Genomic DNA, 18230 nt, shown 5'->3' with positions numbered 1-18230 from the left:
TAATTGCGCCAGGATTGAACCTGGCAGCATACTGATACAAAGTGTATCGATCCAACTGCGAGCTTGCAGCGAGATTGCAGCAGAAGAGAATCCTATCCTTCCTCGATCCTATCCTGCAATTTTACACGGTCGAAATCAAGCAAGGTATTTTTTTTTTTTTTTTTTTTTTTTTTTTTTTTCGTTGCTCCTGCCGTTTTGTTGGCCGAATTTAAATATTTTAAACGATGCTTCGAAAAATCTCGATTGAATATAGATCAGTTCGAGAAAAAACCGATACGGGTCAATAAATTTTTTACAGCGCGGTCTACATACGTAACCCATCGTCTAAATAATAAAATTAAAAAAATTAAATAATCCCTCTGAAATGAAATTTGCATCCCTATTCCAAAACTTTTCTTACGAATTAACGTTCTTTCTTTTCTACAGATAATTGAAACTGAACGTAATAACGATTACACCTCCAACTGTTTAAGCTCAACTTTACACGCGAGTCTAAACCAAGTGCCTTAAAGCACACTCTTCCTTCGATCCTTGTTTCAAAAAAGGTAGAATATCGCACAGAATCGTTACTTTATGCTTTGATCCGAGGCATAGTCGCCTACACCTATGTATTTCACCTATGTAATCCGCGCGTACGCGTATCCTCTCTCACGAAACGAAGAGAATCCACTCGAGGAGAGAGAAACTCTCTTTCGAATCCGTTTCGATTTTATCCAAGTCGCGGAATTACGTGGCGGCGATCAGCCATCCCGTCGGACACGACAGCGTCATTGGAAAGCAACCGGGTAAGGAACGATAGAATCCTAATTGGCAATAAATAACACGGTATGCGTAACATGCAGAGATCGGTAATAACGATCGGTTACGCGGCCGATCGATGCCCGATGCTCTATTTAGTTGGAGGAGAATTAATTACGACGACGGTGAATCTGCTGCCAGGATTTAGAATCGAATTACGTAAATGCAATTACACGGCGGGGAGGGGAAGAGAGGGGTGGGCCGCGATTCTGGGCAATTTGTACTCGATCGCCCCTCTTTTTCTTTTTAAATCTATTTCTTTCTTTCCCATCTCCACCACCTCCCCGCACGATTTCTCCGGTTAAATGAAACTCCTCCCGCTTTTTCCCTTCCCTTTGCGATTTTCTCCTCTCGTTGTCGGGAGATATATTTATCGATTGAACGAAAAAATAATTAAATAATTCGAGCTTCGAGTTAATTTTTATATACAGATTTGGTAACGATTGAACTATTCTCGTGATTCTTTATTAGAAAGGATGTCCATCGTATCCAAAAATCGGTCCAAGTCGTCACGGACGCTTCGAGTAGTGATCGTTGGATACCTTGGCAAATCCGCGTTGTTGATTTATTCGGATCGATTAATTCGAGCGCGGCGGAATCGACTCATCGATGATGATATTAAATCGGTTTTGGCGCATTACGGAATCGACCGCTTAACGAATTGCCTCGATTTTCGCGTTGGATCCCCCCGGAATTAATAGAAATCTAAATCAACGATCAAGTCGAATAATTAAAACGGATATACCCGATATCGTGCTTCTATTTCTATTACACCAAGCCACAATCTCCCGATATTCTATTATCCCAAACTTCAAATATTCCACATTCTATCCAACTGCGTTATCTCCAACGATGTGAACGTGAATTTACTCTCGAGACGAGCGATTAATTAATTAATAAAAATTACAAAACTCATTCATTCAACGTATCCTTCCACTGGAAGAACTTAACAAAAATAAATAAATAAAAATGCTTCTCTACTTGTTTCCCTATTACTCCATCACATTCCATACCATTTCTTACAGAAAACAGAATTTCCACCATTGTCAGATTGCCAGAAGAATTATCAAATCCACGGAAATTCAACGTATGGAATCGTTTCGTAAACAAGTTTCGCGATACAATCGGTGACGCGATTGCGGACGAGGAGGGGGGCGCGTAAAAAGCGGAGGAGGAGAACAGGCGGAAGTCGATAAAGAGCAAGGTGCATGCGGCCCAAGGTTCTCGAGAGGAGGGGGGGTTTCGAGTCCAAGGGAATTAAATGTACTCTCCCCGGAGGTTTGAGATCGATCGTTATGATTAGCCGGCATTAATCATCCGCGATATGAAAAGGAACAATGGAAGTAAGGGGGGAGGAGGGGGGGCTCGGTCACGTTGCTAATTACGGCGGAAAGGGATTCCGGGAAGAACAATGCTCGCGTCGTGAGATTTCTTATTGTTTCGCCCCGTTTTACGAGCAGCTTTTTAGCGCGTGCACTTCGTTACAATCGACTTATGCCCCGGAACAACGGGGTTACGTGGCTTATTATTATACGGTGTGGAGAGGGTGAACGTAACGTTAATAGGGTCTTAATAAGTTTAACGAATCGCTTTGCTTGGGGGATAAAGAAAAAGAAAAAGAACGAATTCAACGAATACCGAAACGAATGTATGTATTCGCCGTTGTCCGTTTCGAATCCTCCGAGTGCGCGTGCTAAAATTCCCGCGGAATTGAATTCGAGATTGTTCGAGGGAAACGAGGATTGTTCCTTGTACGAGAGAGACGTATTGCAAGGAATATTAGGACGAATAATAAGTGTGCTCGATGCGAAGGTTCTTAAAATCTTGGTCGAATAATCGAGAATTATAATTATCACGAAATTCCTCCTTTTTTCGAAAAGATTTTAATAAGATTTTATCAAGTGGTCTTCCTGATCTTCCTTGGAATTGGAACGAGCTTTCGTTTCGAGTTTCTTCTTCTTCGACAAAAACCTAGGCTTCTCAATTTTGACACGATAAAAAGACGAAGCGTAGAAGAATCTGCGTGCGAAGACTCGACAACAATTTCTCCAAGTATAATACAGTTCATCCCTAGGACTAATTAACGTACTCCCTTTTCGTTGATCGATTATACGAAAACCTCGCTCCTCGAGATTGCTCGTTACCTCGAGATTAATCGAACATCGGGAACACGCGCGTCTCTCTACGCGCTGATTTCCAACGGTGCCGCTAAAAAAAAAAAGAAGGGGGAAAAAGGGAAAAGAAAAAAAAAAAAGAAAGGATGGAGAAAAGAGAAAAGATGGAAAAGAGCGAAGAAACGAGAGTTAGAAGTCGTTCAATCTTCCCCCAAGGTGGTTACGTGCCCGGTTAAAGGAATGATCTCGGCCGAGGTTGTTGCGCGGCGAGTCTCCGGGGCAAAAATCGAGTCAGTTTAGAACACTTACTCCTCCATTAATGCCGTCATCTGCGCCGGTTCGCCCATTAATCGCGGCGAGGAGGAACGTCTGCCTCTTACGTGCCGGTTAAACCGTGGCCAACGGCTCATCCCGTCCCTCCCTCCTCCTCTTCCTCTTCGAAAGTTACCGCGCGCCACCGAGAAAGGCAGGCAGGCAGGCAAGCTGTGCTTCTCGCAATTTGTTGCCAAATTTATTACGTGGTCGGAGATAGAAAAAAAAAAAAAAAAAGAAAAAGATCGATCGTCGAAAAAGGCTATAACGAATGACGTATCGTTCCGCGCCGCTTGCCTTATAACCTCTTCATCCCGACGATCCAGGCGATTCGTGGCGGGGAGAGATGAGGAGGGGGAGGAAGGCAACGAAAGCGAGAGGAGGGAGGAGGGGAGAAAGAGGGAACGGAGAAGAGAAGGGGTGGTCCACTTTCTCCGGCCCGGACCACCCTTCTCGATTCGATCTTCCTCCGAGAGAAGGAAGGAAGGAAGGAAGGATGATCAACACGAGTGTAATTATTTCTTTGCAAATATTTAGAGACGCGAGCCGGTACGCAAATGCCGGTTAATTGCGTCACCCGTTTACCACTTCTTTAATAATACGTTCTTAACGCCGTCTCTCGCCCTGTCCTCGCCGTGTATCCCTTTAATTGCCGCCGTTTATCCACCGCAATTATACGCGGTACACTCTAATCCGTTTATTACCGCCGTTCTTGCTTTACTCTTTTTCCAAGTTCGCGTTTATCAAGGCCGGATTAAAACGAACTGCGTCGCCTTTATTAAACGCTCAATTTAGCATCGTCCTTCCGCCACGAGAACCACGCTGCAACGTCCCTCCACTTTTTCTCTTCTATCTCCTCCCTCTCATTGTTCGATGTGAAAGTGAATGCGCGTTGAATTTCATTCTCCTCGTCTCGAGAATTTTTTGAGGATTTGGCGGAAACAAGATCGGAAGCGAACTCGTCCAATTATCTCGAAGTTAATTTTTGTTGTTAAATTTGCCATGAAAAACAGCGCGACGATTGACTCGTAGAAGATTAGAGAAGCGAGGGGAGGGGGAAGAAGGAAGGAAATCGGAAAGAAGCGGAAACAAGGTCTAGTCGCGTAGTCGGCCGCATATTTTGGAGCGGGAGTCGAGCGCAGTAATTTCAAATGCGCTTAACTTAAAAGCATTTATCTGTAACCGTATTATTACAAGGGCAGGACTACGATAATTCGTTTCGATGTTGCTCGAAAGAGGATTTACCTGTCCCGGGGCTGGAAACGCCGGCCCGGGCGACGCGTCCAAGCTTCCTCTCTCTTTCTCTCTCTCTCTCTCTCTCTCTCGTTCTTTCCCCCTTCGTATCCTTTCGGCACGGTAGGCGGTGGGCCGAAATCTCCTCCTCCATTCACCGGTTTCGATACTAATCGCAAGGTCATCGAGGATTCCCTGCAGAGGGCTCGATAATCTCGCAGCAGGACCCTTCCTTCCCTCGCCCCACGAAAGGATTCGTATCGTGCGCGAGCATCGAGCAGACGTAGCTCACTTTTCCCATCCCGTTCCCTCTTCCTTTTACTGTTCCACCTTATCTCCTCTTCAACTATACTTTTCTCCTCCGTATTATTTTCTTCCTCGTTTTTCGCGTTGCACAGCTGTGTTTCGTATACCTGTGTCTTCCTATTTTTTTCTTCTTTCTTTCTTTCTTTCTTCCCTCCCTCCTTTCCCTGTTCATTTTTGGTCGAAATCTGACGCCATAAATCAGAGGGATTACAAAGCATCGAGCGGAGCGGAGATTGCAGCTTGTTTTGGGTCCTCCGGGACGGAGAGAAACTTTGTATCGGTCGCCGGTATAGAAAAATGAAACGCTGTTCATGCATTATTCAGACCCCTTTTAGCCATTCTACCCCCCTCCCTCCCAGGTTACAACAACCTTCGATGATACGTGCCGCTGTTCATGCGGCTTCTCTCCGCCTGATTTGTCTTTCGGCCTCACGGTGAAATTTTATACACCCCCGGCACGAGAGGGGGACTCGCCCACTCTCGATGATTGCCTATTAGCAACACGATACGCGTGTAAATTTATACAAGAATGTGAGACCGACCTCTCCACGTATTCGACGCTACGTGAAAATTAATAACGTCATATGTTTTTCACCAGTTATACCGGATAAATGTTAGTTTTTTTTTTTTTCAGTAAATATCATAACCACTCTTATACGTATCGATCATCTCATAAATAAAACCATTTTAAAAATATACTTATGCATATTTAACATTAATTGATTAATCATTGATTAATTAAAAAGAAATCAGAGTAAGAATTTTCTTTTCTCTTCCGAAAACGAAAATTCTGAAATTTAAAATCTACTTGTAATTCGTCGTAATAATTTCATTATATATATATATATATATATATATATATACAAGTTTGAGTTGAGATTGTTCGAAATGAAATAACGTTGTTTCCTAAGAACTTCTTTTTCCATTGTGACCGAAGTGAAAATTGGATCAAAGAGGCGGAAGGACGGGAAGGGAAGGGAAGGGAAGGCGGCAACAAAACGCGCCTTCTTTCGCACGATGAAAATCGCGCACGAAAGAAATAATAAATGGTATTTATATTCGCGGGCACGGAATTTGAATTTACCCAACGTAAAAAAGAAAAGGGAGGGGGGGAAAAAATGTTGGCGAAACTGGTGTATTCGACCTGGTCGCGAAATCAAAAGTCGCCAACAGTTTTTCCACCCCACTTTTTCCTTCCTTGTCCTCCTTCCCGCTTTGTGCGCCCGCTCCAATTGCAACGCGTTTGTTTACAATTGTTACACGGAACCCGAAACGGGTTTCTTTCTCTTTCCCCGGAACCAAGAACAAGAACTCTTTCCTCTCTTGTAAATCTTTTCCCTTGACGTATATAACACACACACACAAGACTTCTTCCAACGTTTCTCGATTTTTCTCTTTACTTTTCTTCGAATTCATTTCCTTTTTTTTTTTTTTCTTTTTTTCAGAAATTCCGACTCTAAGCTCCTTTCCTACGACTCGAATATAATTCGTGGGAACCAATAATGCCTGTTGTCACCGACTCATGCACAAGATCCTCCCGAAGAGAAGTCATCCTCATCCCCCAATGAAAGAAAGAAAGAAAAAAAAAAAAAAAAGAAACGAGCACAATCGTCTCGAGAATCGAAGAAGATTACGGCAAATCGCATCAACATCTGTAAAGCTCGATCTCCAAGATATTCCCGAGGGCCTCTAGAATCCAGAATCACAGCCTCTAACCCTTGATCCTTTAAACTCGCAGTCGCACGACCCTCCCCCCAATTGTCGACAATAACCTCTCCCTTACCTGGCCCCGACCATCTCCTCCTCGACCGTCGCTTTGGAAAGGGTGAGGCGTGCGTGCATGCGTCCCTCCCTCCTCCTCGAACCCTTGACGCACTTCCCCGGACTAATCAGACGAGAGATCTAATCGTCGATCGTGATATTCGGTACAACTGGGAGACGGATGTCGCCTGCGGAGGAATTGAAAAGATATGCTCGAACCGTAAAGAAGAAAAAGAAAAAAAGAAAAAGAAAGGAACCGTAGATGAAGAAAAGAAAAGAGAAACGTTCAGGTGTGCGACTCGAGGAAACGTGGTTCGGATTAAGCGGTTAAATCGCCAACGCACGAGGGAAGGGTTGCTTTTCGTCTCGAGATTTCCTTGGGTCGGGTTGAAAGACGGCCGTGAGACGTTATCATCCCAACTATTCTCATTCTTTCTCAACGTGTCGCACGTTGAATCTTCGCCTGTAAGGAACCGCGTTCGCGAAGGGGGCCCCTTCGGTCGGAAGAATGAAAGAGATAAAATCGCGCAACCCCTGACACGAAAAGGGGTAGAATAGGTAGGTAGGTAAGTAGATAGGTAGTCGAGCTTTCATTCGACGAGTTTATGCACACACGCGTTTCAGAATTCGCACACCATTGAAGACAATTTGGTCCCTCCCTCTCCCTCTCTCCCTTCGCCTTTTATTTTCGTTCCTCCCCCTTCGCTCCAAGCCTATTTGGACCCCGACTCGATTCTGCCCTCGCGGCAACATAGTTCATTGCCGTTTTAAAAAGCGTCTCCCTATACGTGAAACGTGTGCGACAGTTTGTTTTGAAAAGGGGAAGAGGGTGGGTCAGGAGAGGGTGGCCGCCGACACAGGAGGAGACGCGTTCCTTCGCCACCATTGTGCGCCACCCAATACCTTGAGGATATTTCAAAGTTTAATAGAGTTATATCCGACCAACCGTCGAGGAAGCAGTGTATTCGCGCGTGTAGACAGCTACACGATTCCAGTCCGGAGGAAAGCGGGCCAAAGGGTTTCCGCGCAACAACGAGATTCTGTTTTCTTTTCTTTTTCGTCGCGTATATTTATATAATGGATCTACCTCGTTCCGAGATTGGATCGGTACACGATTGTTGGATATCCGTGTCTCGATCCTTTCGCTCTCTTTGTGCGATTGAGTGTCGCCGTGGTTGCAGATGTTCGTGGGAACGGAGAACGTTCGAAAAAGAAAGAAGAAGAAAATAGGGTCGCATTATCGACCGCGTTAAACGTGTAACGTCTTTTCCATCCAAAATCCATCGAATAAATAGAATTTTTCGGATAATTCCATCGTGCGAATTCTTCTTCAGCTAATCGCAAAGATAATCGGTAAAGTAAGATCTTCTGCGATCTTTAAAGCATCCCAAAGTATATCCATAAGTATATTCGATTTAACATATTTATTATATATATATTGTGAAGGCAGTCTATTTTCCCCTTAACACGTTGAAAGCCTTTTTCGAAAGAGTTGAACCATCGACGAAATAAATTTCCAAATGAATCCTCCTGACCTGTGTGTGCGAGAGACTCGACTTCCATCGCGGTCAAATCGACAACAGCGTTACGATCCACGGCTGTCATAAAGATAGGCTGTATCTCGGTGCAACGGTAAACAAGCATTGAAATTCTGGGCCCGATTTCCCATAACGTTTTCCATGTAAACAGGGGGAGGGCGAAATATCTTCCGGGAACCGCGATCGTTTATGCATTATTCGATTCGTGGCCGCCCATTTATCCCATTTTCCTTCTTCCAGCGCAACGGGCGTTAACGCCAGCGGTCGGCTAACTAGATTCGCATATCTCAAAATGCACTGGCTCCATGTGTTGTAATTCGATGTGATTAACAGCACCGCGTGTTCGTAACTGTATGAACAAGTTGGCAATATTACCCACCTGGCCGTTTTAGCCAGGGGGAGGGGGTCCGCGTTTCAACCCTTTCGCTGTCGGGATATTGCGCGCATTTCGGAAATTTAATAAACGGTCGAACCTGATTCCATTTTAACGCCGCGTTCGTTTTTGTCTGGAAAAGGGCGCGAAACTTCTCGAGAATAGTTTTCGAGGATCGAGAGAAGAGATTCGAGTTTTTTTTCCTGTATCGATCGAGGACGCAAGAAAGAAGAAAGAACGCGAGAGAATTATCGCTCGGTTCGAGATTATCGATCCGAAGTTTTGAAGAAATTGTTTCTCCGAAATTTTGTCGTTCCGTTGCTCGAAGAAAGAAAATTTCTATTCATCATCCAGCCCGCAAAAAATCGATATCTCTAGAAATCTTATTATCTCGGTTGAAACGAGGCCGATGATATCGAGTTAACTCGAGGATTCACGCGAGTTTAACTTATCTTGGCAATTTCGATGATCCAACATTGATTCACCTCGACCGAGGAGGAACAAGGGAAAGTTTGCCGGTAGAGTGGATAATTGGCCGTGAAAAGCGCGGAGGCGAAGATCGATTATTAAACGGAAGAGGGTGGTAAACGGTTGGCCGGAAAACCCTTTCCCGATAGCTTTGATGTTTTCACAGGTGAGGAAGGGCGAGCTACTTAAGCATCGGCTCCTCGTGAATCGGCTCGTGTAGCCCACGTGCGCCGCCTCGAACCACCCCCGTGAAAAGTTAATTTTGTTTGGCTTCCCCCGCTTTTCCAGATATTTCCCAGACGTTCGTTAAGCTTCTCCCCGCCCCTCTCTCCCCCTTCTCTCTCGCTCCTTGTCTCTCCACCGTCTAATTAATTAAAAAACTTGGAAAATCGATCGACGAGGGTGAAAATTGAACGCGTTAACGCGTCGCTTAAGAGGGTGGAGCCTCGTTCGTTGGAATCGTATCGGCCATTTCGTTACGGGGGTTGTAAATTTTATTTCTTTTTCTAACTTCATCAGAACGAAGAAGGGAGGAGGAGGAGGAGGAGCAAAGGTAACGACAACAGCCCAATTGGCGAGGCACGATTGTATCCGAGATCATCGATTGATCTCGATGAAAGATCGAGAGTGGGAACGAGATTCGCAGGACTCGTATTATGTTGCACAATGTTGCACGGGGCGCAGAGCCACGTGTTCCGGAGTACCTCTGACACGCGTGGAAAGCCCCGCCTTTCTGCCACCCTTCGAGCTCGCACACGGATAAAAACGAAGATAAGACTGGAAATATTTCAATCCTGGAGAAATCCTACAGATTTCTTATTTTTAATTCGATAACACGTGACCATTCAAAAGACAAGCGATATTTCTAATCTTCATTGATATTCCAAAAGTACGAATCGATAGCGAATATCGAACGAAGGACGAAGAATAAAAGATTCTTCGATTCTGAAATAATCTTCTCATAATAAATCCCTCCGATAAACTTTTTCGTATACAGGAAACCATAACGTAGCATTAATTTACGTTTATATATATATATATATATACGTTATACACACGCAATTCAAGCGAAGTCCGACTGCGGAAGAACAATATATCTCCTGTCCCTGCCCAAAACCGTGACCTCAAGAGGGTGTCCCGCTCCTCCACGGTCCTCCTCCTCCTCCCTCTCGCAAACTATTCGCGAGACGAAACCGCGGCCTGCTCGTATCAAATCCAACAAATCCTCCGGCATGTCGCTAGTTGGAGACTCGCCAGTTAATATACTCCAGGCCGAGGTACGATAAATTTACGAGCGAGGACAAAAAGTGTCCAGGCATTCCGTATTCGTCCAACCGAGGAGGAAAAGCTTCTCGCTAACGAAGCTAGTCTCCATCGCGATTCCACGTGTCTGGAGGCCGCAATTAATCGTGGCGATCGACCACTTTTATCAATAGCTCGCCCTTGGATGCTGCTCTCTCGAGCCCTTCTTCGACCACCTTCTTCTACACCCACCCGAGTCTTTTCATATAATTCGTCGCGTCTTCTCGACCAGTTCTACTCCTCCAGATTCCAAAGGATTCGTAAATTCGGCTGTGTAAATATACGGGACCAAGAACTCGAATATTTGTCGCCGATGTTCGACCGGCTGCCGCCCCAAATAGGAGCAGAACGAAACGTGAAACCGTGGCGCGGTTTTTGGAAAAGTTTCTTCTTCAAGGGGATGAGGGATGAGGTTAGTATTTAAAGCCCTCCGTGTGCGAACGGAAAGTCGACTTTACGCAAGTCTCGTGGGTCGTGTTTAAAAAAATACCGCCATATACAGAGGACTTTTAGTCGGGAGAAAAGTGGCTACTCATTTCTATTAGTGGAAAAAACAGAGGCGAGATCTCTCTTTTCCACGGATTCTTACGACTGCACGCGGTTCCTCGAAATTCGAAATTTTAACATCTAACGTTTCTAAATCGCTCGATTGTCCCGCGATTATTGGCGACGTCCACGATTTTCCGTGTCGATAGAAGCACAACCGTTGTTTCAGCGACTAGAGGGGCACAACCCGGCTCCGGTTTTCGTCAGCCGTGTCATCGATCAAACACCAATCGATTTTAATCGCGGCCAACCCGTCGAATTTTATTCCGCGGCACAGTTCAATTTCACGGCCGCCCGATCGCGCCCAGCTTATTCGACCCACGCGCGCTTAATCTACCGTGACTGCAGCCAGATATCATCTCCGTTATAAAATTTTATTCGTTTCGCGTCCGCTCGCCGCGTTAACGTTTCGCTGATGGTCCAATCAGAGCGCGGTTCTCAACGTCTCGACGAAAGTTCAACCCTTGCCATTAATTCTTAAACGAGCGTGAAATATGTCACTGGATAGAGCTTACAGATTATGCGTTATCGAGACGTGAAACGTGTTCTACAACGCGATTTAATAAATTAAAATCGCAATGAACGAAGGAATAAGAAGAGGAGGAAATTACATGTGACTTACGCGCTGACGTTGAAACGGTCTCTTGGATCCTCGAATCTGGTATCTGAAACAGATATAAAAATAATACGTGAAAACGAGGATTAAGATCCGTTCATTAAATACACTTGAATTTATCCAATTCAAATTAATCGCATCCTCTCGTGAACATATATATGTAACACTCTATAATTTTAGATAAAGATTGGCAAAGTTTCGATTTCATATATCGTGTGTCGGAACGAATTCGAGTATACAATCATTTCGATAATTTTACACGGTTCGTACGTATAATACACCTGTAATCGACCGATCGTTGCTCGCTTACACGTTTACGCAGCAATTGCACTGTCCATTTCGAGAGCGGGTAGCATGCACTCAAGTACGCGCACGATTATGTTTATTAGTGGGCCGCATGCTTTGCATACGTGTCAGCCTACTAATGTCGTCCCCTAATTCCCCGGATAGCGGCCAACACAACGTCGCTGTTCTCGCGATAACGCGCGCCCGTTAATCGTCCATTCCCGTCCGCGGATTTATTCGATGTATACTTAGTTCTCGCGAGGGATGGTATACGAGAAATTGTTGTTCCAAGTTTCCGCGTTATGGGCTTCTGCTTTTAACAGGATTCGATATACCGAGCGTAGTATTTTATACAGTTTCTCCTCGTTCGTTCCTTCTCCTCCCCGGAGTTTCTCGTTTGAAAAAAATTTCTTTCTCCTTTTTCGAGCGAAAATAAAAATCGAAGCGAAGTATACACGAAGATCAATTTATATGCAATGTTCCACGCAGATATAACGCAACGAGCGATTCGATCCGTTTTCTTTCTGAAAACGGCTCGAATTTTTTTTCCACCGTTGTAAACTTCGTCAACGAGAGAGTCGATACGCCGACGTGTCAACGAATTTATGATTGTCCTCGTAAATTCACGCACGGTGGACCGGGGAGGGCCTCTCCAGTTTATTTACATAAACGAGGAAAATTTATCTGTTTCAGTTTATTTCGGCGCAATATCCGTTTTCGAAAACGCGACGTTTCAGGAATCGGCAAACACTGTATCGGGAGGAGGAGAGAAAGGAGGGTAGAGAGGGAGGGGGGAGTGAAAAATGGGCGAGAGAAAGAGAGAGGAGAGCGCGCAGCGGATTCGTTTCGGTTTACAATTCAATTCGCCGCGCCGCGAAACCTGATAAAACGTTTCCACGTTTATTACGGTCAATTTTATATGTGTGTTTATCCGCGACACATCGATTCGCGCGTCATCGGCCTACCCGCGTCCCTCCATTATTCATAAGTCTCATCCGCTTCCCGGATTTCTCACATTTCCCCCCCCTCTTCGCTCTCCTATCTTCTATCTAACGAACCGCTAGAAATCTCTCCTCAAGAAATGTTTTTCTTTCTTTCTTTTTATTTTTTCATCTTTTACGAGCGTATTCGTCATTCGCCTCGGGTCACGACGAACGTCGCTCGAAGAAGATTTTACGAGGGCGCCACCACTCGCGAGCCGGATGTTTGCGTTCCGCCGCTTTACGACCGGTTAACGCGGAACGGTTTACAACGAATGGGATCTATGCACACGCACCGGTGCATCTTTTCGTGCACATTTTCGTGCACATTTTCGACACTACCCTGTTGTTCGCTACCCGGTTCTCCGTGTCCTCCTCGCTGGAAGCATCGTTGTATGTGCTCTGCACCAGGGACGGGAGGCGTTGAATTGTTAACAAGGAACAACACCGGACGTTTCCAACCACGGGCGAAATCGAGCGAGTGAGATATGCAGAGGGAAAGAAGAAGGCGGGGGGGAAACGGGACGAGAAAAATTCGAGTTAATTAGAATACCTCCCGTGGAAATTAATAGTCCCGTGTCTGGAGCTTAGTTAGCTCGATGAACGAGACAAGATTCGGTTAAAATATAACGGGTATAACGAGACGAATATCGTTTCGGAGAGAATTAGCCTTACCTCTCTCTCTCTCTCTCTCTCTCTTTTTCTGTGCTGTGATATCTTCGAAAATAGAAAAAAAATCTAAAGGAAAAAAGGGACGGAAAAAGCGCTTTTCACAACTGAAACGTCCGGATTCAATATTTCAGACGTCTTTCTAGGGCTTAAAAAACAACAGCTCCCAGCGAAAAGTGAGTTGGAACGAAAAAGCATCGGTTTGGACGAACGAGCGCCCTTTGGAGATCGTTAAACGACCCATTACACGTGCTTCACGTGCGATCGCGTTGTAAACGTTATTGAAAATCTCTGGGTCGAGTGGTGGCGCGAATCGCGACCACCCCCTCATGTACCGGGCATCGATCGACCCTTGTGTTCCATCCCCCTCCCCCTAGCTAATGCCCCACTTTTATGGACTTCCGTAGTCTTTATTCCACCGTCGAGGATGTAGCTTTGATGTCTTTACGAGGACGTCGCTCGACCAAATAAACGAAACGAGAACGTATGGAGATGGATCTTATGGGGCCGCGATCCCCGTGATTATTTCCATCCACCCGCCGCCACCCTGCGATTTTTATCCATCTTCCTCTCGCGTTGATATTCATTTTCTGGAGGGAAGAAGGGAGGGGAATAGTTCTTTCGCTCAAGAGATTTATACTTATATAAATTCTCGTCTCTTCCGAGATTTCTCTCCCCTCCAGTGATTTATTAATTTTAAGCATCAATTGGAATTTATTATTTGTTATTTGTAGCGCTGAATTCGATTGAAAAATTTATTTATTTACGATGTAATAATGAGTTTTGAATTTTCCATTCTTGGGATACGTTCATGATGATTTATAAAATGATAACTGATGGTCATAAATTGACGAATTATATCGTCGTAGATTTTAGAATTCTTTTTTGAAATGAAATAATTCTATGGATATTTTATTCCTTGTAATTTGTTATACATATAGCAGGCGAGACAGGACGGGTGATATAATCGGACGCGAGATGATTTTACACGGGGAGGGGAGACGTCAAAAAAGATTAGAATAACATTTTTTCATTTGAGGCTTCGTTTTCGAGTTGAAATTGAGTTTGAAAACTTGTCGAACGCGATAGAATTTGGCCAATTTCCGGAACCGGAAAACCTACTACTGGATTATCGGTGGAAGATTATTCCACGTGCGAAAATAAAAAGCGTGGAATAACATTTTTTCTCTCTCTCTCTCTCTCTCTCTCTTTGAAATCAGAATATTTTTCACCGACCTAATCTACTTGTTATCTCGTCGAACGATCCGCACATTCATCCACGCAGACTATTATTACCAAAACAAACAGTGCCAAAGTTTATATAATATATAAACACGGATAATAATCCTCGCGTATCACGATTCTCCCGTATTTACATTTAGATTTGGACGCAACACCAGACCGAATTAACAATTACGCAAGAACACGTAACCCGCTACACATTCCGAATTAAATAAAATAAAATCTTCGCGATATTCCGCCCCGTTACGCCCGTCGCGTTTTTTATAACGAATGAAACGTGATCGGCATTCGACGAGATCGAGGGTTTTCGAAGTGACGAAATACTCGTCCACTCCCCCGCAACGATTTCGATAAAACCTCTCAACTATTCCCTAAGTACGCCCGTAACGGGACCATCGAAAATGAAAATCTCGATCTCTCGGAAGAATACGATCGGACGATAAACGAGAGAGAGAGGATCTCGAACGATCGTGCGAGCAAGACCTCATCGTGACAATGACCAAACCCACAAGATTCTTCCTTCTCCTTTCTTTCTTCGTCATCATCCCACCACCGTGGAACCACGCCTTCCTCCTCCCAGGAAGAAGCGTGGGGAGGAGGGAAAACGCAATGATTTGTGACACGCCTCGGAGCGGAAACACGAATAGCCCGCAAGACGAATAGCTAACCTAACGTGGGATTGGGATTTTTTTAAATTTCCCCCGGGAGGGAGGGGGAAGGAATCGCGATCGACGTGGGAGAAACGGCGATCCAGGATCCTGGATTCTGGATTCTGGGCATGGATATCGCTCGATTGACCGCTCCAAGTCGAAGGGAAGGGTCGAGTCGAGGGGAACGTAAAAGGGGCAATGATACGGCGCGAAGTAAAGTAGGAAAGCGTCAGAAGTCTGTTTCCAAGCCCCTTCTTTTATTTACACGGGTTGTAAAATACTGGGCCGCGACACCCTTCGAGGGTGAATGTAATTTAATGGACGTCGCGAAAGTGTTTCTCTATCGAGACGGAGAGAGAAATCGCTATTGTAACGTTTCCCGAGCATTTCCTTTGCAATTCCTGTCTTAAGATCTTTTAAGTTCCGAAGTTGGAATTTTTTTCCCCAATTATTCCTGGAAAGTGGAATATTGATAAATGGAATTTTTAAAAAGAGAGGAAATTCTCAAAATTATTTAATAGCATCGTTTCTTCGTTGAAGAATAATTTCCTGAACAATTCCACGCTTTTTAAACTTATCATAATAAAATAATAATTAATTTCTCAATAGTTTACGATTAATTTACCCACAAACGTATTCGTGTTAAAAATAACCCACGAACACGAAAATGGACAAATCATCCTATTGCTGATAAAAATCAACGAAAGTTTCGCCAATGGAAGCATTCTCGAATATCGCAACGACCGTTCGTAGCAAGAGGAAGAAGAAAGCCGTTTCGGATACAGCGCGCACCGGCTGTTTCTATTTCCAGAAAGGAAATACGAGGGAGGCAACGTTACAGGAGAAAAAGCGCGCTCTCGCCTCGCACCTCGTTGCAGCAAAAATAACCAAGCCACGGGAAACAATAACTCGAGCCACGCGTCGTATCCAGTTTCGCGAAACTGGGAGAATCGTTAAGAAAACACTCGTCGGTGAGAATTTCCACGCGCGGAGAGAGACACACGCAAAATGGAACCGGTTCGACCGAATCGTCCATCCACGTGGAATCGTGGGGGGATCGGTATCGGTATTTCCACGATTTGCCGGCCTGGCCGTGGACGGAATTCAGAAGAAAGACGAAGCTCCTCGAGCTTGTCTTTCGCCCCAACGATTATGGGCGGACGGGCGCGGCTCGAATTTCGCTTCTTGCATGAGCTGCATCATCCCGATGCTCGCGATATCGCGTATTCCGGCCACGTATTCGACGCACTCGACGCGTATACCTTCAGGCATTCCAAACCTCCTCGAGGAGAGGAGGCGTGATCGTCGAGAAATCGTCTATGCGTTACGCAGCGAGAGAATCGCAGAGAGGCGAAAACGCCAACGGAATATTTGTTAAAACGAATGGTTTTCTCGAGCGAATACCACGAGCTTCCAATCGGCCAGCCAATTACTCGAAATAAATTAGAAATTATTCTTATATATGATATATATAAGAATATATGATAGGGTAGTTGAGGGGGTAATCTCTGGGTGGGTCCATCGAGGGAGCGAATGCTTCCAATCCACGTGTGGTGCACGTGAATCGAAGAAACGTCTTGGGCGAGGTAAATAAATTTAAGACTCGCGTGTTTTTCCGAAGCGTCAGCCGGTTCTCCCTTCGAGTCGATTCTTTTATTGCCCTCCGAGTCGGGTTTATGAGAGCCCCGCTGCTGTTTGCCGATCGAACACGCTTTTTACGTCGGCCAGAGGCCACGATTCCTCTTGGTGAATGCAAAGTGCTATACACACCCGCCCCCGATTTTCCTCGCCTTTGAAATATAAAAATATTCCCGATGAAAAGGGAAAAAAAATAGCATCGAGAGATCGATCAGTGGAGTGGATATGATATCGCGAGCAGTAATTGTTTCGCTTCTCACCTACTGTTTCCGTTCACGCGGTGACTCATTGACAGCTGCTGCTGCTCGACCGATCAACATATCGCGGATAGTAATCTAGGCCAGCGCTGTTTTCGAAGCGATGGCAGTTTGAAACGTCACCAAGATCGATCCAATCAAGAGAACTGAGCTAAGCAAGCAGAATCTCTTATTCTATTCTATTATAGATACATCTATACCCAAAATTTACGACTTTGGCGTTCGACAATAAAAATAAAAACTGTATATTTGGAAGCCCGATATAACAGCTAAACTAGTTCACGGAGAAATTTGTCGAAACTTTCCTCCCCCTCCTCCTCCTTCTGTTGCCTTAAAAACGATTTTGAATAAGACTATATTCGCGAATATAAATTTGACCTCCGATAAACCTCGAAATATCTATTAAATTTCGAAAATGAGAAATTGGAAAATTGGCTCGATGAAGCGGTGAACAATCGAGAGATCGTTCTTCATCGCTCTTGACCCTTTCCGGAAAATTAGCAGGGATTGTATCGAGCGCTGCTCGATGATTGAAAAGTTAACGAGGGGGAGGAGAAAGGGGCTCGAGGGCGCGAATTAAAAAAGCAGTATATTTTTCAAGAGAATGGAACGAGCGCGCCACTTGGCCGCGATATGGTGATCCGATAGGAGAAGCGCGATCCGCGTCGCCGATAACCGAGTCACGAGCGGGCGTAAATCCAGAAACGAGACGGGTAACAGAGTATTATTATTCTACGCCTGTCGATCGACTATACCGCTGCCGTTGAAAGCCCTCGTCTATCCTCGACATTTGCCACGAAAAAATAGTCGGCTGTACAACACCGGAGAGGAAAACCGATCGGTGATTACCGCGAGCTCATCCGATTCCTCTCATCGTGTATGGAATTCAATCGACTTGTCCGTCCTCCTTAATTATTTCGAGCACAGAAGAAGCTCGAAATACGTGAAATCACGCGTCTCGTTCTTGCATTTTTTTTTTTTTTTAATACGATACTACGATGTTAACAAAATGCTTCTATTATTTCTTTCAATCAGAAATAGCTTCGAAACTGTGAGATGATCGATCGAAAAAAGGAGATCGCGTGAAACACTTGGTAATTGAGCAATGAACGATCCTCCTTCCTTCTATTCATAAATCAACC

General features: G+C 44.8%; 1 protein-coding gene across 3 annotated transcripts in view; it reads right to left on the bottom strand.

Moving 5' to 3' along the window:
• The window catches only part of LOC122710409, a 209238-nt gene that overhangs the window by 159386 nt on the left and 31622 nt on the right, over positions 1-18230 (bottom strand). For all 3 annotated transcript variants that reach the window (XR_006345925.1, XM_043928249.1, XM_043928252.1), the window contains exon 3: positions 11363-11416. Coding sequence is in view for 2 of the 3 variants with exons in the window: in XM_043928249.1 (XP_043784184.1) it covers positions 11363-11416 (54 nt within the window). In the remaining variant the exon portion in view is untranslated. The remainder of the gene's footprint in view (positions 1-11362; positions 11417-18230) is intronic.

The sequence above is a fragment of the Apis laboriosa genome, unplaced genomic scaffold, assembly GCF_014066325.1.
Source record: "Apis laboriosa isolate Shangri-la unplaced genomic scaffold, ASM1406632v1 scaffold14686_cov152, whole genome shotgun sequence".
Taxonomy (NCBI): domain Eukaryota; kingdom Metazoa; phylum Arthropoda; class Insecta; order Hymenoptera; family Apidae; genus Apis; species Apis laboriosa.
Note: the sequence above shows the minus strand (reverse complement) of the source record. Positions and strands in the feature narration are given on the sequence as shown.